Source organism: Podarcis raffonei, chromosome 10 (genome assembly GCF_027172205.1).
Source record: "Podarcis raffonei isolate rPodRaf1 chromosome 10, rPodRaf1.pri, whole genome shotgun sequence".
NCBI lineage: Eukaryota > Metazoa > Chordata > Lepidosauria > Squamata > Lacertidae > Podarcis > Podarcis raffonei.
The window spans coordinates 73231718-73250036 of NC_070611.1; the positions used below are offsets into that span (position 1 = coordinate 73231718).

An 18319-nucleotide genomic window follows, 5' to 3' on the forward strand; every position below is an offset into this window, starting at 1 on the left:
TCTTGGGGTAAGAAGGTCACCAACTCTAAGAGCACTCCTGGCACCATCCCTGAGCATGGGGGGGGGGTGTTGCAAGGTGTGTGCATCAGTGTGTCAGGATATTTACAACCTACAAGATAAGATAAGCCCCAGCTCTGCTGTCCCGTCTCCACTTCGGAACTGACAAGGCCATCTATTAAGCGTCACGTACTGATAAAGGAGAGGGCTTTGTTTATACAGCTGGGTCCCTGTTATACATGAGCTCAAGTTAATGGATTTTAGCTAATGGATCCCTGGAGAAGGAAAAATTGGGATTTTGGGGCCCGTTTCAGACTGACTGCACAGTCAGGTTTTAGGTTTGGGAAACCTGCTCCTTCAAAGCTAATCCACCCTGGCTTACGAGTTCCCTGTTCCCTAATCTTACTTCTTTATTACACTTATAGCTCTTTCTTCCCTCCAAGGAAATCGAGGTGGTGTACCTGATTCTCCTCCCCCTATAACAACCCAGTGAAGTAGGCTAGGCTGAGAGATTCTTCTTCTTCTTCATTACATTTGCATCTTGCCCTATACCCGCAGGTCTCAGGGTGTTTACAACATAAAATCACAATATAAAAACAACCCTATAACATCCCCCCCCGAAAAAAAACAGTGACCAAGGTTGCCTGGTGAGCCTCAAGACATAATGGGGATTCGAACACTGGTCTCTCCCAGGTGCTCATTTGACACTCTAACCACTACACTGCACTGCCTCCCTGTCCCTACCATGAGTGTTTGGCTCCCAATAGTTCCATGTTTGCCCCCCTCCCTCGCCTTCCACCTGTCTTCTTCTTTGACGATCGTAAGATTGTCTTCCATGCCCACAGTCCTAACTGTGAGTCTGTAAGTGGCTGTGGAGGCCAATTCTGGATCCACACGTCCTTCCACAGTGGGGACATTGGTTTCTGGGCGGGAGTTGATCACGGTGTGGATTTGCCAAGCATGCCTTCCTCTTAGCACCTTTCTCCCTTCCGTCCTGAGTTCGAGTGTCTTCAAAGCCCATGACACCTTTGGCAAAGGCTGTTCTCCAACTGGAGCGCTCGCAGGCCAGTGATTCCCAGTTGCTGGTGTTCATCTACATTTTTAAAAGATTTGCCTTGAGAGAGTCTTTGAACCTCCTTCGTTGACCACCAGCATTACACTTTCCATTTTAAGTTCAGAATAGAGCAGTTGCCTTGGAAGACGATAATCAGGCATCCACACAACATGACCAGTCTAATGAAGCTGATGTTGAAGAATCATGGCTTCAACGCTGGTGATCTTTACTTCTTCCAGTACACTGCAAGTACCCAGATGCCTCCTCACATGCCCCACAAATGGGTTTTGCTTTGCTTCCCTGCCCTGTGCTAGACTTGTTCTTTGCAATAGCTTTTGGTCCCTCTGGGCAAGTCCAGGCCCCTCAACTTTGGCCGGACTGCACTTGCCATGCTGCTGAGCAAGGAGATCCAAACAAAAACAATATCTTATTAAGCAGATGCAATAGTTGTGGGAATGCTTAGGTATGCGGGGGAGGATATATTGTCTAAGATATCCTATCCCAATTTGTCTTTACAAGTTCAACAAAATCAGCAGAGTTAACATTCCCCTTTTTTAAAACACATGCACAGCAGATAGCTTCCTCAGACTCGTTAGAGTCTCTGTAAATATTTCCTGGTATTTCCCCTGTTTAATCCCTCCTAAAATAAGACGCTACGCAGTATCCTGTAAAGTATAAAAGTTACTCACAAGTAATCATCTGTTCACACAAAGGTTCCCAGAAGGCGGACTTAAACGGTTATAACATAGTTTAAATGTGGTGACTATCTCCTTATGGGAGAAAGCCTCCCCTTTTCTTCTCTTGGCCTGGAGCCAAGGGTGCATCTTAGTAGTGCTGTTGTTAAGATGGCATCAGTAGAGAAAAGAGAGACAAGAATGGTCGCCAGCCTGTGGTTCTGGTTCTTTCTACTTCAGGAGAGGCCACGCTCATCTCAAGTTACACACAGGAAGTTTAGTCTCAGTCTTGGAAAGCAGGAAGTTCCGGCTAGAGGACTGAGATAACCTTCATGTCTACTCTAGCCATGTTGTGTTTGACTGCGCCTGATTCTTACATCCCACATACCCCTTCTCAGACAAATACAACATACAAAAATGCAGATAACTTCAATCAACCACCCAGAGTCTCACTTTGATACGTAGGTTCTGGAAACTCTCTCTTGGTAAGGGTTTTGTCAGGATGTCAGCAGTCATCTCGTCGGTGCAGCAATAAGATAATTCTACAAGTCCATCTTGGATCATCTGGCATATATAATGTTACCTGACTCCAATACGTTTCGTTCTGGCTAGAAATTGCTCACTCTGCGTCAGCTTTATGCAACTCTGATTGTCCTCTAGCAAGCTGACAGGTTCTTTTCTCATCAACCCAAAGTCTTTTCTCATCAACCCAGAGTGCAACAGGCTCAGAGGTAATGTTTGTAACAAATTTCTTTACTGGTTCCTTCCTATTATATGGATCCAATTCAGGATGTGCACCATATACAATCCTTAAGCAAGGTATAAAGGTAAAGGGACCCCTAACCATTAGGTCAAGTCGTGGCCGACTCGGGTTGCGGCGCTCAACTCGCTTTATTGGCCGAGGGAGCCGGCATACAGCTTCCAGGTCATGTGGCCAGCATGACTAAGCTGCTCCTGGCGAACCAGAGCAGCGCATGGAAACGCCGTTTACCTTCCCGCCGGAGCGGTACCTATTTATCTACTTGCACTTTGATGTGCTTTCGAACTGCTAGGTTGGCAGGAGCAGGGACCGAACAACGGGAGCTCACCCCGTTGTGGGGATTCGAACCGCCAACCTTCTGATCGGCAAGTCCTAGGCTCTGTGGTTTAACCCACAGCGCCACTTGCGTCCCTCCGCGTCATGTTTTAATAATGGGTTAAAAAGGTAAAGGTAAAGGACCCCTGACTGTTAGGTCTAGTCGCGGACGACTCTGGGGTTGCGGCACTCATCTCGCTTTACTGGCCGAGGGAGCCAGCGCTTGTGCGCAGACAGTTTTTCCAGGTCATGTGGCCAGCATGACTAAGCCGCTTCTGGCGAAACCAGAGCAGCGCACGGAAACGCCATTTACTTTCCTGTCGGAGCAGTACCTATCTATCTACTTGCACTTTGACATGCTTTCGAACTGCTAGGTTGGCAGGAGCAGGGATCGAACAACGGGAGCTCACCCCGTCGCGGGGATTCGAACCGCCGACCTTCTGATCGGCAAGCCCAAGAGGCTCAGTGGTTTAGACCACAGCACCACCTGCGTCCCACACAACACATTTAAAAGGCCATAAATTAGACCAAGGCCTGGGAGAAGAGGAATGCTCTTGCCTGGTGCCTGGCACAGCCATTGTGATTAATCTTGAATTGTTTTGTAGACAGATGAAACAGGCTATTGGGAGACATTAATGAGTATGAAAATGAGTCAGTCGTAATAGCGAAAGACATCAGAATTTTAAATATATATAATCGCCCGCATGAGATTATGATGAGGCTCAGTGGTTTAGACCACAGCGCCACTCGCGTCCCTAATAATGGGTTATGAACCTTAAAAGTAGGACGTCCTGAGTCCATATAGTTACCAAAACCATTCCTTAACCTTTCCTTAACATTTTAAACCAGGAGTGTATAGGGAAGCTTCCCGTCAAGCAGAAACACACTGAGACACAGCCTGACACGCCAGAACTTTTGTAAGCCAGTATTAGCAGCAGCGCCATCACTAGATTCAAGGGGGCAGAGACAAAACCGGCGTCACATATGTGCTTGAAAGAGAGTTTATTCGTCGGTGTGTCACACACAGGCCAGGCAGGAAAGATGCGAAGGTGCTGGATCATAGCAAGGACAATGGCTTGGGCCCCCAAGGAAGGAAAGGACTCGAAGCCAACCCTGTTATTCAACGTGTGGGGCTCATGGAAGCTGTTTGGAAAGCCATGGCAAACTGCTGCACTCAGTACAATGAAAATCGGCACAGAAAGGGAAACTTTTCATCACACTTATTATCATTCCATAGAGAAAGGTCTGGAAGAAATCAGAAAGAAATGTCACCGGGTTTTCCCTACTGAAACAGTGCTATTTATCACAGCTGGTAAAATGATACCGATGGTATCATGTGGCTCACACATGAGAGCACATAGCGTTTTCAAGAAAAACCTTTAAAAAGGAACTTTCCAAATTCTTTAAACATTGCAGGTTTCTTTTTTTGTCTTTTAAAAAGGTAAAGGGACCCCTGACCATTAGGGCCAGTTGTGACTGACTCTGGGGTTGCGGCGCTCATCTCGCTTTATTGGCCGAGGGAGCCGGCATACAGCTTCCGGGTCATGTGGCCAGCATGACTAAGCCGCTTCTGGCGAACCAGAGCAGCGCACGGAAACGCTGTTTACCTTCCCGCTGGAGCGGGACCTATTTATCTACTTGCACTTTGACGTGCTTTTGAGCTGCTAGGTTGGCAGGAGCAGGGACTGAGCAACGGGAGCTCACCCCGTTGTGGGGATTCGAACCGCCGACCTTCTGATCGGCAAGTCCTAGGCAAGATCAGCTGTGCCAGATGACAGGGACTGATGGAGACTCCCCTTTATTCTTGAACTGAAAATTGATATATGCCACCCAGAGCACAGGGCAGAGAAAACTCTGAAGGATGAGCTCTGCTCTTTGGCAACAGCTTTTCTTAAAAACATACAAATAAACAAACAAAACAAAAAACCATTGGTGGTGCATTTGCCAAATGATGGGGGCGGGGAAAAATCTAATATCTGATCCCTTTGATTTTCAATCTAAAATCAATAGTGGCAATCAATCTGGTATGGCGCATCCAATGGGTAGATTGTGATCTACCAGTAGATCACAGGACACCTGTGGTAGATCACTGGCTCCCCACAAAGAAGGTCAACAACTTTGGCTCCCCTACTTTGGTTCAACATTTTAGCTCTGTACCCCCAACTTTGATGACCTGAACCCCTGAAACCCCCCAAAATGGGGTAGATCACTGGCAGTCTGTAACTCTCTGAGTAGATCACAGTTTCTTGGGAGTTGGCCACCCCTGCTATATCAGAATTTGGGATCTCTGCAATATTAGTAATACAGCAAAGTTTGCCAAAGAGAAACGGTGTGCTGCACACACAAAGCTTCATTTCAAAGGGGGTGGCACTGTGGTTTAAACCACTGAGCCTCTTGGCCTTGCTGATCAGAAGGTCAGTGGTTTGAATCCCCGCGATGGAGTGAGCTCCCGTTGCTCTGTTCCAGCTCCTGCCAACCTAGCAGTTCGAAAGCTCGTCAAAGTGTAATTAGATAAATAGGTACCACTCAGGCGGGAAGGTAAACAGTGTTTCCATGCGCTGCTCTGGTTTCGGTGTTCTGTTGCACCAGAAGCGGCTTAGTCATGCTGGCCACATGACCCAGAAAACTGTCTGTGGACAAACGCCAGCTCCCTTGGCCAGTAAAGCGAGATGAGCGCCACAACCCCATAGTCATGTTTGACTGGACTTCATCATCCAGGGGTCCTTTACCTTAGAAGCATGGGAAAAGGAAGTCCTCACTGGTGCCAGATATGAGTAAGTAAGATTTCTCATATGGCAGACAGGTTCTGAGACTGTGTCCTGGTTCAAATAAAGCTCTTCTTGCAACTGAGAACTCAGCTAGACTGGTAAAAAAAAAGTGATTTATATGTGTTGTATGTGCGATATAACACCCTGCCATCAGATTGCGATGTGGAGTCCTGTTTGTCTCTACCTGCTTTCCCTGTTTAAATTTATGCTTTAAACTGAAATGCTTCTTCGACGTGTCTAGATCCAGCCTAACAAGCCCTGTGTGACTGCTAATCTGTTTTGTGGACTATACAACCAGTCCTACTCTGCCCTGAAGACTTAGGGTTGCCACACCTCTTTTTGTCAGCTGGCTGGCTCTGAAATGGGACTCTCCTGCTGCAATTCAAAATCCCAATTTTCAAATGCAGCTGCCCAAGAACATTCTGAATTATGCGGGGAAGCTTGTCCTTGCTATACAGTGCGTATCTGCAAAGGGTTGCCTTAACAGGGAGGGCAGGAAAGAAGAATTGGAAGACTGAAATTAAGAGGAAATGTTCTCTGAACCCCACCAAGGTGGTCAAATCTCCTTACTTTCAGCATGCAGCGCTACACATTGCTCTTTTTCCCGAGGGTGCGATTCCCCAACTGCCCAAGGCATGTAGTCAGCTGACGCAAAATCTGCCCACCTCCACCTTGGGAACTGTAGAGATAGCAAAAGGGTCAGTGTCTTTTTGAGAAAGCAGCACCTTCCAATTCTACCTCCTCATCCCCGACTCAGACTCTTTCATTGGCTCTGCCCAAGTAAAAGACAAGACAAAACCCATATGGATTTCCAAAGTATGTAAGGATTTGCTGAGTTACAACAGTCAGTTTTGGGGAAAATATTAGGCGGGCAATGGTCTCACACCAACATGGAATGGAGACAGTGTGAGGTGTAACATAAGCATAACAGCCTTGGCCCAGTATACCTGAAGGAGCGTCTCCACCCGCATCGTTCATCCCTGAGGTCCAGCTCTGAGGGCCTTCTGGCGGTTTCCTACCTGTGAGAAGTGAGGTTACCAGGAACCAGGCAGAGGGCCTTCTCAGTGGTGGTGCCCGCCCTGTGGAATGCCCTCCCATCAGATGTCAAGGAGCTATCTGACTTTTAGAAGACATCTGAAGAAAGCCCTGTTTAGGGAATTTTTTAATGACTGGTGTTTTATTGTGTTTTTAATCTTTTGTTGGAAGCCTCCCAGAGTGGCTGGGCAAACCAGGCCAGATAGGCAGGGTATAAATAAATTATTATTATTATTATTATTATTATTATTATTATTATTATTAGTCAAGTACAACACTTCCTGTTTGCCCAGAGTGGACACACAGGAGGGTGTTATTCCACAGCCAGTAGGACTTCGTGTCACATCCTCAGCGTGTGACCAGGTAGGTGGGCATGACCCCGGAAGACCCCATAAAAGGGCCAGTCACACAGCCACCTCCCTTCTCTTGATGCTATGTTCTCTTGATACTGATGTATTTTGCTGTCTGCTGGCCCTTAGCCACCAGGACACAGGCTCGTTCCCATACAGGATGAACTCTAACCCTCTTCTGTAACTCTGAGCCAGGCTTCCTCAACCTTGGCCCTCCAAGATGTTTTTGGCCTACAACTCCCATGATCCCTAGCTAGCAGGACCAGTGGTCAGGAATGATGGGAGCTGTAGTCTCAAAACATCTGGAGGGCCGAGGTTGAGGAAGCCTGCTCTAAGCTAAAACCTGTCTTCAGGGATCCAACCGTGAACTGAATGTGAGTAAATTTCTTAATACTTTTAAAAGAATACTTTTGTGTCTTTATTCTTTTTAGGAGGGATAAAAGGGGGCTTTTGCGGGAGGTGGGGGAAAGGGACAGTGTCTGGGGAAAATATCTAATTTACCTTAAAAACCATTGTAAACAATTAAAATTATTAGTAGGATTGGAATAACACTTGTAGTTTACTGTTAAATTTTGGGTGTCGTGGAGATGTCATAGATTTGGATTAATAGACGAGATGCAGGAGGAAAAGGTTAATATAAGGACCCACAAAAGGGAGGAGGGAAGTTCAGGAGACTCTCCGGAAACTCTCTTTCTTTGTTGGCTGTTTGATAACCGTTTGCAAATTGGTAAAATCTGAAAAACTAAATGATTTGTTTGTTTTAAAGGAGAAAAATGAAACAAGATGCCAAATGTAAAGGAAGCTAGGACCTCTGTCCCTCTAACATTCATACCAAAGAGGGGATAGTGGCAGGTGCACCATTAGCGGAGGAAGGGGGTGTGGGGGTGCGGCCTGCCTTGGGTTTCATCCCTGGGGGGGGGTGACATCGCTGTGCCACTCTCCCTGGGACGCTCGCCACAGCAGCGCTCCCCAGGAGGCTTGCTGGCGGTGGCGCACGCCCGGGAGACTCACCACCGTTGTACCGTAGTAGGCCTGGGAGGCTCGCCACTGTTGCACACTCAGGAGGCTCGCCGCCACCAGCGCAGCCCCCATGCACCGTGCCGTCCCTATGGGTGGTTTGCCCCGCCCCTGAGCTCACTGCCCCAGGATAGCAGCAAAAAATGCAGGCTGCCTCTGTTGGGATACTGCCAGGGAGATAAAGTCCATCTGAGCCCCCAAGCTCGGTGCCGGACGATCCATCGACCTCCCGTAGTCACGCAGTACCAGCAATTTAGCGACACTAAGCCTCAGGCTTAGTGCACACTCTGACAGCAGAATTCACACAGCAAAAGTTGCACAGCATGAGAGCAGAACATGCATATTTACAGTTTATTCAGCGTAGGTCAGAACATGAGAAGACATGACCGTCTGCTCCGACTGCTCAGGCAAAACAGCAGAAAACGAAAGGAACAGACAACATAAACATCCTGTGAGACAGGAAACGCGCAGGCTGTTATACAAACATCCTGCTCTCTTTTAAGGTGGAACGGAAATATCCTAACAGCCTCTACTCACCTTGCCACCTTTAATCCTGTGCATCCCAATCCAGACCTGATGCTTAGCTCGAACGCGCTTAGCTAGTTCTTTGGCCACACCGGCCATTTCTTCACAATTGGCAATGGTGGCAAGATGCACGTCTGGGCTGTAGGCTTGGCATTTGGCCTGAGAGAGAACGAGGAAAAGGAGTCGGTTAGCCCAACGAACAGACGGTCGCCTCGTGAATACCACAAAGTTCTTCTTATTCCTTCTGTGCATCTGAACAAACAATCACTTCTGAGGGATAACAGGATAGGTCACACACACCCCTGCCAAGTTTCCCTGAACCGGCATTTTACCCTAAAAGAGCAATGGAGCAGGGAGAGAAGTGGAGCAGGGAAAGGAAGTAAATTGTGGCACCAGCTAGTTTTGGTGAGGATTATTGTCATTTATTGCTACTTAGCAACATCCCTTCTCATTTCCTGAACCCTTCCGCTATATTTTCTGGCTAGCAGCTACCATAGGTAAAGGTAAAGGGACCCCTGACCATTAGGTCCAGTCATGGCAGACTCTGGGGTTGCGGCGCTCATCTCACTTTACTGGCCGAGGGAGCCGGCGTGCAGCTTCCGGGTCATGTGGCCAGCATGACTAAGCTGCTTCTGGCGAACCAGAGCAGCGCACGGAAACGCCGTTTACCTTCCCGCCGGAGCGGTACCTATTTATCTACTTGCACTTTGATGTGCTTTCGAACTGCTAGGTTGGCAGGAGCTGGGACTGAGCAATGGGAGCTCACCCCGTCGCGGGGATTTGAACCGCCGACCTTCTGATCGGCAAGCCCAAGGCTCTGTGGTTTAACCCACAGCACCACCCGCGTCCTTAGCAGCTACCATAGTCCCATATAAATAAACCTTAATAAAAAGCCCTCTCTCTGTGTGTGTAATCAATAATGAATACCAATATGAAGTGCTTTCCCCCCCCCTTCTAAAAAACTATTTAGGAGTACTCTCATTTTGACTCAAGAAAACCACCATTTTATAGTTCGAATCGGGGAAAATAAATACAGGCAATGGACAAAAGTGCAAAGATTCACAAAATGTGGGGGAAACACACTGCCAATATGACAATATGCCCTTACCATATGGACAAACCATTGTTTTCTTCAATTACTACTGCACAATTCGACTACTACTCCCTCCCTTTGATCCTGGGGTACATTTGCTTGGCCAAGGTTTTTACCAAAGGAAAAGGGGTTCACCTGTTGCAGGATCTCATGGCTTCCAAGAGTGTGGTTTTGATTGTAGCTTAAAGATCATCAGAGAAATAAGTTTTGGCATGCAATGCAAGTTGGGCAGCAAAGTCAGGGGCTTAGGGATTTGGTGTGCAGAAGTTCCAAGATTCATGCCTTACCTCTGCTCTGTTCCAAGATTCTGGGTTCTCGTTGTATTTATAGCAAAATCGGGAAAAGGAGAACCAGTCTTCGGGGCAGCGGCCTCCTGAGCCTTTCACTGGAGAAGGAAAGGAGGGTCAGAGGGGAAGCAGGGTTTGTTTCCCAACAAAGCCACTTCCGCCCTTCGAAGGAGGTGGAGTTGTGGGCTTCACAGCCCAGCCCCGAGAGATTGGGGAGATTCCCGGCCGCGTCATCCTCTAGCCAGCAAATTGGTTGGCTCTGGGGGCGTGGCCTGCCCTATTTAATGCAGGCGCGGCCGGGGATCTCCCTCTTTTCCCGCCTGCCAGCTGTTCCGGTTTTTCCCACCCTCTCGCCCTATAAGGTTTTCGTTCCTTGACCTTGCTATGGACCTTGGTTGGTCGCCATTGAGGAGCCTGGTAGGAATTTTTCCACTTGGCAAATTGGCCCCAGCCACTTGGTTTTTGCCTACCTCATAGCAAATCGTCACAACTTTCTGGGTATTGGCGGGTAGGCATTGGTATTGCTCTGTAGATGGAAGAGGGGAGGAAGCGCCATCACCTGCTCCCCATTTTGAAGGGTAGTCCAGTAAAGGATTATGGGGGGCGTGGCCCTATCCGAAGCCTGGGGAGGTGAGGGCCTAAGGCACGCCCCCTAACAGTGACCCCAGGGGAGTTCCTAGTTGATGTGCATCAGCAGGACTCCCCCTACTGGTGGTTAACCCTTCCAAGACTTCAAGCAGATGGGCTGAAGCCGGATATAGTCAGTTAGGACCAATGCCTAAGCCAATACCGCTCATCACCTATAACCAATAAAGTTGTGGCCTTATTTAGCCCATTAACCTTAATAATTATGTCATGAGTCATTATTTCCACTGTGGGGGCGGGAATCCGCCACGCAATTAAAGCCATAGCCTTCCTGCATTTCATCCAATAAAGACTGAACAGGAGACCCCTCTTGATATCTAGCACAGCATATTTTATGTTCCAACATCTCCCATTAAAAAGTCCTGTATAAATTTAGCAGACAATGACAAACCTAGACAGCATCTTAAAAAGTAGAGACATCACCTTGCCAACAAAGGTCCGTATAGTAAAAGCTATGGTTTTCCCAGTAGTGATGTATGGAAGTGAGAGCTGGACCATAAAGAAGGCTGATCGCAGAAGAATTGATGCTTTTGAATTCTGGTGCTGGAGGAGACTCTTGAGAGTCCCATGGACTGCAAGAAGATCAAACCTCTCCATTCTGAAGTAAATCAGCCCTGAGTGCTCACTGGAAGGACAGATCCTGAAGCTGAGGCTCCAAGACTTTGGCCACCTCAGGAGAAGAGAAGACTCCCTGGAAAAGACCCTGATGTTGGGGAAGATGGAGGGCACAAGCAGAAGGGGACGACAGAGGACGAGATGGTTGGACAGTGTTCCCGAAGCTACCAGCATGAGTCTGACCAAACTGCGGGAGGCAGTGGAAGACAGAAGTGCCTGATGTGCTGTGGTCCAGGGGGGTTACAAAGAGTTGGACACGACTAAACGACTAAACAACAACAAAATTTAGCAGACTAACCTTGGCCACCTTTTAGACCGTCTTCAATTTTACTTATTCTGTCCATCAACACAATGTTATTCTTTCGCAATCCTGTTATTTCTTCACGATAGGCTGCGGAAAGGTTTTCCAGCTGGGAGAGTCTTAATTCTACCTTTGCAATGCGATTGATAATGTCCTTCATGGAGCTTTGAGGTGGAGCAGCAAATTTTCCATCATTTGATCTCCAAGCCATCTCTGTAAGAATAAGCAAAACATTGGGCTCTTCGGAAGGGCTCATTTCGCCAACAGCTGGCATCTACAAGCTCTTTCAGGCACACAGGGCAAAGAACGGAGGAGAAATTTGATTCAGTTGTTATTATTAAATTTAATTTATTACAGTCGTACCTTGGAAGTCGAGCAGAATCCGTTCTGGAAGTGCTCTTGACTTCCAAAACGTTCAGAAACCAAAGCGTGGCTTCTGATTGGCTGCAAGAAGCTCACTTCTGGGTTTGTGGCGTTTGGGAGCCAAAACGTCCGAGTACCAAGGCATTCAGGATCCAAGGTATGACTGTAGTTGCTTTATCTATTTGCCATGGCAACTCAAAGTTACTTACAACATGAGTTATCAGCCTGCCCACCTCATGCAGACAGTAAAACCATAGGAAATATACAATAGAACAGCCCACCTGCACTGTGGTTCAATAGTGCTTGTAAACAGGCTAGACAACTTCTTGGTAACATATATAAAGAGTATAAAGCCTCCGGGGCAACGGTCCTGCCAAAAGAATATTTCCAAGCAAAATCGGCCTACAAGCAAATTCAAAAGGGAGCCAGACAGGAATGGCAAGTGAATCAATGGCGGGCAATCATAGAAGCCTCATCATCACGGAACTCCAGACAATTTTGGCTCCTGGTAAACAAAAGAACTAAAAGATACCCTTTAACTATTATTTCTGCCCCGGTTTGGGAATCTTACTTAAAAAACTACTTTGCCACAACTGACTGTATTGTTAACACAAGAGATGAATCTCAAGATCAGCTTCCCCTCTGGCCCCCCACCGATCCGGAAGACATCCATAACTTGATCGTTAAACTTAAAACAGGGAAAGCGCCTGGACCAGACCTGATCCCGACTGAAGCTATAAAATACCACGCGGACTGGTGGGCCAAAGCCCTGGCAACCATCTTCGATGCCGTTAACAACTCTGGAATGATCCCGGAAGTATGGAAGGACGCTGTTATCGTTCCAATCCACAAAAAGGGCTCACCAGATGACCCGGGGAACTACAGAAATATCAGTCTGCTCTCAATAGTGGGGAAACTGTATGCCCGCTCCCTGTTGAACAGACTTATTCAATGGGCCGAAGAGAAAAAATTAATTGGGCCCGAACAAGCTGGATTCCGCCCAAAACAGTCAACAATAAATCGTATTCTAATTTTACAGCATCTTGCCTGGAAATATTCCACCCCAAAGGGTGGCCAACTCTGTGTGGCATTCATTGACCTAAAGGCAGCATTCGATAGTATCTCCAGGAGCATCCTCTGGGAAAAACTCACCCGCTGGGGCATCGACAGAAGGCTTCTCTGGCTAATAATCAAACTCCATGAGAACTCAGCGGCTAGAGTGAGACTCACCCCGGAGGGCGATCTCACCAATTCAATTCCCATTAACAGAGGTGTCCGACAGGGTTGTATATTGGCTCCATTCCTGTTTAATTTGTTCATAAGCGACATGAGGACTCCCCTAATAGAGGCTCAAGAAAGGATTCATGCACCCCGCCTAGCACTTTATCGCTGCCCTTTGTTACTATATGCGGATGACGCAGTCATCCTTTCTTTTTCTAGAGTAGGTCTTATGAGGGCCTTAAAATTTTTTGGATCATATTGTAACGCAAATTCCCTTACAATTAATTATGAGAAATCTAAAATTCTAATTTTCTCAAAGAGCCGGAAACTCCATAATTGGAGAATTGATGAGAGAGTCATCGAACAAGTCTATAGATTCCAATACTTGGGAGTTTGGTTACAACATAACCTTAGATGGAAGGCCCATGTAGCCTATGTTACAAATAGAGCCAAAGCTATCTCCTTGGCAATCTTGTGATTTTTCTTCACTGATGGGGCCCTTCATATCCCATCGGCGTTGAAAGTCTTCAAGGCCAAGGTGATCCCAACAATTGCTTATGCCATCTCAATTTGGGGGACTTTTGTCAACTTATCCCACCTAGAGGTTATTCAAAATCAGTTTTTAAGAGGGATATTGAAACTGCCCAACTGTGTAAGTAATACAGCGCTACGCATGGAACTTAATATTGTATCCCTGGAAAACGCTCTGTGGAAGCACATACTTTGTCACTGGTTATCTCTATGGCACAATCTCCCAAACTTGTACTTGATACAATGCATGTGGAGAGACGATTTCCAGAGCCCATGGGTAAAAAATTTACAACTGAAAATTACGGCAATGGGAATCTCCCCATCCAAATTACTAGAGCAGGATATAGTTCCAGCTAAAAGAACAGTAACCTGTAAACTAGAGGAGATGGACTTGCAGCAGAAAATGGTCTTGGGCAATGGTACCTGCTCACCTCTAAACCTTGGTTTATTACCCCTCTTAAGGCTCCCAAACTATTTGAATTCCTTAACTTCTTCGGCTCATAGATATGCCTTTATAAAGGCAAGATTCAACACCTTCCCATCGAACGTGCTGAGAAATAGATTCTCCAATGGACAGATATCGCTCTTATGTGATTGTAATTGTGGGGCACCAGAATCGTTGCATCACATAATTTTTGATTGTGCATTTCACTCATCGGCCAGGAGCAAGTTTCTTGCTCAGTATCTAAAAGGAATTGCCGATGATACGAATGAAGCCAAACTGAGATATCTATTAAATGATGATGACCCCCTAAGATCACTCATGGTTGCCAGATTCTTGATCAGCGTTCTATCCCTAAAGAAGAGAAACAGACTCCTGTGCAGCTCGGATAATCCCTCTAAACTATGATCTATGTTTTAGGATGTAATTAGGTGATATCACCATTGATGTCTTCTACTAATTTATGAGTAGAGGGCGATGTTTATGTTACAAATTTATTGTAATGATGATGTTGGTCTGTTGTTTTTGTTTTGCTTTGGTTCTTGTCTGTTTTTTGTAAGTTTTGGTGGTTTTAAATTTGGAGTTTTAAGTACATTATGGTGGTATGGGAAACTGTTGTGTGATGGGCCAATGGCCGTAATAAAGTTCAATACAATAGCCCACCTGCTCTAAAAGGCCACAGATTGTTAAAGGTCAAATGCTTGGTTAATAAGGAATGTTTTTGGCTGATGACTGAAGATGGGTAATGCTAGTGCCAGGCGAAGCTCCCCAGCAAAAACATCCCACTAATGGGGAGCCACCACTGAAAAGATCCATTGTTCTTGTGTTTCCACCCTCCAAATCTCCCATGGAAGGGACACATGAGGAAGGGGCCTTGGATGGTGACGACAAGTATTGTAGCTGCCTGAACCTGGACCTAGGGACTGAGATGGACTTCCATGATTGCAAAAGCAGGAATGATAGCTGGAGGGGACCAGAGATGGATTTCTACGGCTGCAAAACGTAATAGTCTAACATTCGTGTAGTTGCCATGCTTGGCCAAACCAGATAGTTGAGCTGGTTAATTATAAGCTAAAAATGAAGCTAGTTGACTCTTGAGGTCAACGCTTTCCTGTTTTGTCAAAGGAAGGGAGATACAATGAGGAACTACAAAACTTGACTTGGCTGGTTCTACCAGCTAGTTTCAGAAGGGAAAGTTTGAACTGGTAGCTATGGAAATATATCTTCTCCTTCTCCTTCTCCTTCTCCTTCTCCTTCTCCTTCTCCTTCTCCTTCTCCTTCTCCTTCTCCTTCTCCTTCTCCTTCTCCTCCTCCTCCTCCTCCTCCTCCTGTATACCACCTTATACCCGCAGGTCTCAGGGTGCTTTGCAACATAAAATAACAATATAGAAATACAAAATATAAGCAAAACGAACCCAAGCCCTCATGGTTGGCTTGTCCCAGGCAGAATATATCTTCGTGGAAGATGACCAGGAGCCTCAAAAGAGAAAGTCTGAACTTGAGTGATAGAGGCCCCATCTGTACCTAGAGAGCAAGGGGAAAGGATTGGTAGAAAAGTTCATGTGCTCATGCAACTGTATTCAGCCGCATTGCTGAGGGTAGCCATTTGCTTTGACTTAAACAGGAAGAACTGCTGTAAAAATCCTACCACATCCTTGTAAGGTACTACAATACGAAGCCAGCTACCTCCATTCCAAATGAACACCACCGACATTAATTAGTCGTGTATATGATGTGCTGAATGTGTCCGTGGCATTGCTTAATAAACAACTAGGTAGGGAGCCCCAATCCATGCTTCAAAGAGACTATATAGTGGAACCTCTACTCACGACCACAATCCGTTCCGGAGGCCCGTCCTTATGGCGAAACGGGACACTGGGAGAGACGCCGTTGTGCACTTGCGCGAACGGCAATCGATGCTCCTGCGCATGCGCGAACGGCGAGTGGCGGCAAACCTGCCGGTTACTTCCGGGTTTGCTGCGGTCGCAACCTGGAACGTCCGCGAGCGGAGGCGGTTGTAAGTAGAAGTTCTACTGTACAATGATCTACTGGCAGTGATTTACCTGAACAGATAAGAGCATCCATCTAGCTCAGCACCCTGTTCTCACAGTAGTCAACCTATGGGAAACAGGATGCAGAATTTGAGAATAAGAGCACTTTCCCCTCCTGGGGTTGTTTATAATTGCTCAATTACACATTGAAATGGAGCATAGGAGCCAACTCCAAGAGGCCCTGGGAGCTTCGACCTCCACAATAAAATATTTGAGAGGGCCAGGCCCCCATAAAGTTGATGGGCATTCCCATTCAAATGGTGTGTGCGCATTGCATCATGTGATCAATTATGCAGGGCAGGGCATATCTACACCCCCACCATATTTTATTCAAGTTGGCACCCCTGAAATGGAGAAAACCTGTATATATATTGGTGAAGGGTTTGACACTGGGAAATTCCATGGAAGCACACTGAAGCTGTCTCCGAGCTCTAACAGATTGATAACTAACTGCTGGTGTTCTCTGCTAACACTCAAGTGAGTGTTTAACCTTAGATCATGTGAAGGGATTCAGTTGCAAATCTCCCGTTAGTCTTTCTCTGGACGCCACAGAAAACATAAGAACGCGATCCTGGTGCCTCTCCATGGAGCTGCATAGTCTTAGGCTAGATGCAGGCTATGGGAGAGGCAGAGTTTTGATTTTGGCTCTGATCGTAATTCTATATTTAAGAAGAACTTATGCTTGAATATGCATATGTTTTATACCACTTTTGGGAGGTATCATTGCTTGCTTTTGGTACCTGTTTTGAAGAAGTTCCAAAGGGCTTCATGGAGGAAAGGCGGGGTTTAAAAAAAGCAATAAATAAAAACATAATCCTCGGCCACACACACTTTTGCCGGTCAGTTGCTCTCTACAGCTCTCCATTTGCTCTGCTATGGCTCTTAGCCCACCAACACATAACAACACCAACAGAAGGATTAGGAGGTCCAAGCACCGGAGAGGCTGATTTTTAAAAAACATATCTTTAGTTTAGACAGGCTACTGAGAGATTGTGAACAATGAGCAGAGAGGGTATAAAGCGATTTATTCTTCCTCTCTTACAAAGGGGTTGGTTTTCTAGGACCAAAGCAAGCACACCTTCAAGCACCCCACAATCATCCTATGGAACTCACCGCCACAATATGTGATCTTGGCCTTTAGGTTAGGCAGGTTTTTTAAAATGATGGCTCAGAGAGAGAAAATTTGTCTCCCAACAAGTATTAGCCATGACTTGGTAGAAACGCCAAGAAACAATAAAAATATCACTACTACTAATGATTATCTTTTTGTGCCTGCCAAACAGCCGTGTCGTGCTTATGATAACATTCGATTCTCTTGTTAACTATGCTGTTTTAAATGTGCATTTTATATTTGACTTCACTTAGCAATGCTTTCTTTTGAAATGTTAAAGATTTCTTTGTGTGTTAACTTTGTTTTGTGTTAAATAAGTGTTCTGTAGTTGACCTCCTTTATTTTGAAATCTTTAAGGTAATATTTTATTGTCCTGTTAACTATCTTGCTTTGACTGTATACTTTATATTTGACTTTCTTCAGAAATGCTTGATTCTGGATTGTTTTATTAATGCTTAATATGCTGTAAACTGTTTTGAGGTTTTTCTTAAAAATATAAAATGATATATAAATAAAATTATTATTATTATTATTATTATTATTAATAATAATAATAATAATAATACAACCAAATTATTAATCACCTAATAAAGCAGCGTATTAAGTAGCAACCCCCCTTTTCTTCCTCTGTGACTTCTGCTGTGCCGTCTAAATGCCCTGCCTTCCTTCTACATCCATGCATGATATTTCTAACCCAATCTTCACCAACCAAGCACCTGGGAGGAATTGCAATCGAATAACTACAGCTTTTTAATAAATCTATTATATAACATTGAAACTGATATAGTAAAACTTAACACTCCTGCACTGCAGGGGGTTGGACTAAAGGATGTTTTCCAACTCCACAATTCTTTGGATCCATGATTGTTGGCAAGCAAACCCTGCACATTTCAAACGCAGCCACAGTTTATTTCGTCTTCCCAACGGAGACCCATCCATTTCCCTTCCAACTTTTCCCTTCCACTGAGAGCCTCTGAAAGATTAGCAAAGCCAAAGATAACTACTTACCTCTTCTGTCTCACTGCCTTTCCCCAATTAACTTGTCCAGGGCAAGGGAAACTTATGTTCCTTCTGCACAGGTTTCTATATACAGAGACTGCCAAGGGGAGGCATGTGCTGGCAATGCAGTCATCAGTCACAACCTATTAGAACAACAGTTTATTT

The 18319-nt window shown here is 45.8% G+C and overlaps 1 protein-coding gene across 1 annotated transcript; it reads right to left on the reverse strand.

The window, feature by feature from the left end:
• Window positions 1-6124: 6124 nt before the first annotated feature.
• LOC128422523 (C-type lectin BpLec-like) lies at window positions 6125-11692 on the reverse strand. Its single transcript, XM_053406616.1, has 4 exons — window positions 11434-11692; window positions 9876-9973; window positions 8508-8654; window positions 6125-6247 (listed from the first exon to the last, which is right to left on the reverse strand). Exons 1-4 carry the CDS (start codon window positions 11690-11692, stop codon window positions 6125-6127), a joined length of 627 nt encoding a protein of 208 aa, XP_053262591.1.
• Between the last annotated feature and the right edge of the window lie 6627 nt (window positions 11693-18319).